At 41.7% G+C, this 4,997-nt stretch overlaps 1 protein-coding gene across 3 annotated transcripts; it reads left to right on the top strand.

The window, feature by feature from the left end:
* Nucleotides 1–1,133: 1,133 nt before the first annotated feature.
* Nucleotides 1,134–4,664, top strand: LOC121803254 (homeobox-leucine zipper protein HDG11-like). Of its 3 annotated transcripts, none has more exons than XM_042202935.1 (11): nucleotides 1,134–1,348; nucleotides 1,521–1,643; nucleotides 1,723–1,840; nucleotides 1,927–2,115; nucleotides 2,180–2,650; nucleotides 2,726–2,827; nucleotides 2,902–3,114; nucleotides 3,193–3,373; nucleotides 3,457–3,725; nucleotides 3,821–3,910; nucleotides 3,990–4,664. In XM_042202935.1, exons 1-11 carry the CDS (start codon nucleotides 1,293–1,295, stop codon nucleotides 4,353–4,355), a joined length of 2,178 nt encoding a protein of 725 aa, XP_042058869.1. In that variant the 5' UTR covers nucleotides 1,134–1,292; the 3' UTR covers nucleotides 4,356–4,664. The 3 variants fall into 3 exon arrangements, with proteins under 3 accessions (XP_042058869.1, XP_042058870.1, XP_042058868.1); XM_042202936.1 differs by having other exon boundaries at nucleotides 1,135–1,295; XM_042202934.1 differs by having other exon boundaries at nucleotides 1,135–1,410.
* Nucleotides 4,665–4,997: the final 333 nt, after the last annotated feature.

The raw sequence follows: 4,997 nt of genomic DNA, 5'->3' as shown, positions 1-4,997 counted from the left end.
ATTTAAAATAATAATTATTATAAATAAATGCACGACAACAAACACATACCCATTACTAAAATTGGAAACACTTTTATCTCTACTTTATTCTCTCTCTCCACTTAACAAAAGATGCATAAAATCTAGTACCACCCAAGGAAGGGGTTATCTTCCTTGGTACGAGGGAGTAATAATTTTCAGTACTTATGTCAAAACTTAAAAATAAGTTGGAATTGGAGTAAAATTGAATGAGTGATACCAAGATAGATATGAATAAGGACTGCCAATTTTTTACACAATATGATAATCCGACATGAACACGTACAAAGTTAACTCGACATGGACAAACAGTTTTTGGGGTTGTATCCTTATTGGATCGACTCAATAAGAACACGATGATTTCAGATTCGGTTCGGGTTGGGTTTGGATTTCATATATAATGTTTTGGTCATTATCGTGTTATGTCAAACTATAGTGTATAGTTACTTACTACTATAAACGGTAAGACTAACAATTTTTGACATGATACGATAATTCGAACGAACACACACGAAGCTAATGAGTTGGGACTTGATATGAATCTGACTATTTCAGATTGAGTTAGAGTTTGGTCTTATTGGATTGAGTCATTACAAGATTAACTCGATAATGAGCTAGAATAATTATTCCATAGAGATAGAAATGGTAATTTCAAATAAAATGACGAGGCCTAGGAAATAACTATATCAAAGCATAAGAATGAAATGAAGTTAGAAATTATGATTCAATTTGCTCCTTAATTATATCATACCATAGATCATGGACTCAAAATTATTGGATGCCCTGAATTTAGATCGAGATTAAGCCTGAGCCTACAATAGAGCTCTAGCTCTCATCACTCCCTCTTACTCTAATCTATAGTCTAATCTAACGCTAATTGGGGTAGTAAGTAGACTTTTTAGTTCATATTACAGCAAATCAAATTCCTTTCTGACACGAGTGATTCATATAGGTGGATGCATATAGTATTATATATATACATACATAAATAAATAGGGTGAGTAGTTGGAAGAAATATTAGTGCAGCAGTAAGTAGTGTGTGTACTTAGGTAAGTGTGAAGTGTAAAGTTTGCAATGGTATGCCTCTCTTATTTTCTCCCATCTTAATTGCCCACACCTTCCTCTCTTCATTCCTATTTCCTCCTCTCCACCAACATCAACCACCTCTCTCTCTCTCTGCATATACATATACATACACTATACATATATATATATATGTGTGTGTGTGTATGTTGTTGTAAAAAATAGAAGAGTCGCAAAAAAAAAAGGAAAGCATGGTTGACCAACGCTTCTCTCACTTGACATGCTCCGAAATTCCATACCATTTCCCGTATTTAAATCACCATTTGTTTTCCGTTGCAAATTTCTTCAGTTTTTATTAGTATTATTATAGTAAGCGCAGTTATTACAGTTGTATTATGGGAATAGAGCTCGTAATCTGCCACTCTTTTCTCAATAACATGACTATTTATATCCATATTCACACGCCCTTCTTTTCCCAGTGATCCCGCCGCCGGCAAATCTTCTCCCATGGAGTTCAGCAGCGGCGGCGACGACCCCGACTCCCACCGCGGCAAGAAGCGCTACCACCGTCACACCGCCCACCAGATTCAGCGTCTCGAATCGTCTGTGCCTCTTATCATTCTCCCTCCATGCACATCAAGAGTGCTTTTTTTTTAATGTTTTTTTCTTTCTTGGTTGCAGGATGTTCAAAGAGTGCCCCCATCCAGATGAGAAGACTAGGAGTCAGTTAAGCAGAGAGTTGAATTTGCATCCTCGCCAGATCAAATTCTGGTTCCAGAACAGAAGGACTCAAATGAAGGTGACATCTCTTTTACAATTCATCTAATCTCACTCTGACTCCGACTCCGACTCCGACTCCGACTCCCTCTGTTTTGAATGGTGTAGGCACAACACGAGAGAGCGGATAACTCTGCGCTGAGAGCAGAAAACGATAAGATCAGATGTGAAAACATAGCTATCAGAGAGGCCCTCAAGAATGTCATCTGCCCTTGCTGTGGAACCTCTCCTGCTTCTGAAGATCCCTATTTCGACGAGCAAAAACTGCGAATTGAGAACGCACATTTGAAAGAGGAGGTAATGAATTTACCTCTTTTCTCAATCTGTTTTAGCAGATTCTGAATTTTTGATTGATTTGCAGTTAGATAGAGTTTCTAGTGTTGCTGCAAAATACATAGGGAGGCCTATTTCACAGCTCCCACCAGTGCAACCCATTCATGTCTCCTCACTGGATTTATCCATGGCTAGTTTTGGGGGGCATGGGATTGGAGGCCCTTCCCTTGATCTTGATCTTCTCCACGGAAGCTCGTCGTCTGTGATTCCCACTTTGCCCTTCCCACAGTTGACCATTTCTGACATGGACAAGTCCCTCATGGCTGACATTGCAACCAATGCCATGGAGGAGTTGATTAGGCTCGTGCAGACCAACGAGCCCTTGTGGATCAAGGGCGCTGCTGATGGGAGGGAGACTCTCAATCTTGACAGCTACGAGAGGATCTTCCAGAGCCCTTACAGTCACATGAAGAATCCTGGTATTCGGATTGAGGCCTCGAGGGACTCTGGCGTTGTTATAATGAACTGTTTGGCATTAGTCGACATGTTCATGGATGTGGTTAGTTTCATTCGTTTCCCCTAATCTGACGCGAATGATCTGTTTTTAGTAATGTTGCTGAATTGTTGTTTGCAGAAAAAATGGATGGAATTGTTTCCTACAATTGTATCAAGAGCTAAAACTATTGAGGTTATATCATCTGGGATGCTTGGGAGTCAGAGTGGCACATTGCAACTAGTAAGGATGATTATATACTATTCCCTATTTAGGTCTTGTGCAGCATTCTTCGTCTCATAGATGTTTTCTGACAGATGTATGAAGAAGTGCAAGTTCTTTCAGCCTTGGTTCCAACAAGGCAGTTGTACTTGCTCAGATTCTGTCAGCAGATTGAGCAAGGCTTGTGGGCAGTAGTGGACGTATCATACGAAGTTCCTCATCAAGACAGCCAGTTTTCGTCTCCCTCCAAAGCGCAGAGGCTCCCATCCGGCTGCTTGATCCGAGAGATGCCTAATGGCTACTCTGAGGTAGGTGTGAGGCTGAGGCATAGATTTGATGAAATAAGTGGTGTTAGCTTACTAAATAGCATCTTTGATTGGAAACAGGTTACATGGGTTGAGCATTGGGAAGTTGAAGAGAAAGCACCAATTCACAGGCTTTACAGAGACCTAATCCACAATGGATTGGCATTTGGTGCAGAGAGATGGCTGTCAACTCTTCAAAGGGCATGCGAGAGATTCGCTTGCTTGATGGTGTCTGGAAACTCGCCTCGTGATCTTGGAGGAGGTAAGCCAGTCAGTTAGTCAGTCAGTGAGTCCCTAGTTTGTAGCAGCCTAAAAATGGATCGATCAATTTATGGTAAATGACAGTGATACCATCGCCTGAGGGGAAAAGAAGCATGATGAAACTTGCACAAAGAATGGTTAACAATTTTTGTGCAAGCATCAACCCTGCCAATGGCCAGCAATGGACCACACTCTCTGGTCTCAATGAGTTTGAGGTGCGAGCAACGCTGCACAAGAGCACCGATCCTGGCCAGCCAAGTGGAGTGGTGCTCAGCGCGGCCGCCACCATTTGGCTTCCCCTGCCTCCTACTAGTGTCTTCAATTTCTTCAGGGACGAGAGAACGAGGCCTCAGGTATGTATGTATGTATACAGAAATACATACAAATGTGGCTATGTTTCTAGTTTTGAATGTTAAAATAAAAGCTTTCAATCCCTTTTTCTTTGCAGTGGGATGTGCTTTCAAATCAGAATCCAGTGCAAGAAGTTGCCCACATTGTGAATGGCTCTCATCCAGGGAACTGCATATCTGTGCTAAGGGTATAAATTGCTTGATAAACTCGTTGTTTTGTATAGTTTTTTAGTAGTAGATTGACGTGTATATTGTTGAGTTTTACAGGGCTTGAACACGAGCCAGAACAACATGTTGATCCTCCAAGAAAGCTGCGTGGACTCATCGGGCTCAGTGGTGGTGTACTGCCCGGTGGATCTTCCAGCCATCAACATGGCGATGAGTGGGGAAGACCCATCCTACTTCCCCTTACTCCCATCGGGGTTCACCATATCCCCCGATGGGAGGGTCCAGGAGGGAGGGGCATCCACCAGCATTGGCAGTGGGTCCCTCATCACCGTGGTGTTTCAAATCCTCGTCAGCAACTTGCCATCTGCAAGGCTCAGCCCAGAGTCAGTCACCACTGTCAACAACCTCATAGGAAACACTATTCACCAAATTAAGGCTGCGTTGAATTGCTCCACTACTTGCTGATACCGTGCCACGTCAGCATTATGCATTGAATGCCGCGGTTGGTTGGGGAGTGTTAATGCAGTGAACATGATTCGTTGCTGTTGCTGTTGTAGCATGATTGATTATATAGGTCGGGAAGGGGTAGTAGTCAAGAACGCACCATATCGCTCGTTTTTTTGTCTCGTTTTAGCAAAGAAAATGGTGTATGGTTCGGGTATTGACTTCTGTTAATTAGATGACTTCGGTCTGAAATGGTTATGTTGATGGATTGAATTTGTTGGTTTGTCTGAAATTTGGACAGCTTTGAAACAAATTAATGTTGATGCAATATGATCATGTGTGGTCCAATGTAGAAATAAATACATCATCAGAGCATGGCTTTAATTTTTAAGGCATGGCAGTGGGGGGCATGCAATAAAAAATAGACAGGGTAGATTCACCTCTTTACCCCTAGAGCTCAAGGGAAGAAAATATTTGCAACTTAGGGGTAGGGGCCAGCACATCTGTATTTCCATACCCATCAATTTCATTTTCTGCTTCCGCAATTAAGTCTTTCCTTAGCTTTAGTCAGATAACGGTATTTTTATAGTCGTACGTGTTCATTTCAAATAATATTCTATTACCTTAAAATGGGATGGGATAATCTCAAACAATATTCTTAAA

This window comes from Salvia splendens, chromosome 5 (genome assembly GCF_004379255.2).
Source record: "Salvia splendens isolate huo1 chromosome 5, SspV2, whole genome shotgun sequence".
Classification (NCBI taxonomy): Eukaryota; Viridiplantae; Streptophyta; class Magnoliopsida; order Lamiales; family Lamiaceae; genus Salvia; species Salvia splendens.
Note: the sequence above shows the minus strand (reverse complement) of the source record. Positions and strands in the feature narration are given on the sequence as shown.

What these genes read in the sequence shown, in the direction of transcription:
- LOC121803254 (XM_042202934.1), top strand. Translation starts at nt 1,322, where the DNA reads ATGCTCCGAAATTCCATACCATTTCCCGTATTTAAATCACCATTTGTT. An exon ending in ACGCACATTTGAAAGAGGAG is followed by an intron (nt 2,116 to 2,179) that starts GTAATGAATTTA and finishes ATTGATTTGCAG; the next exon opens with TTAGATAGAGTTTCTAGTGT. An exon ending in ACGAGAGAACGAGGCCTCAG is followed by an intron (nt 3,726 to 3,820) that starts GTATGTATGTAT and finishes TTTTCTTTGCAG; the next exon opens with TGGGATGTGCTTTCAAATCA.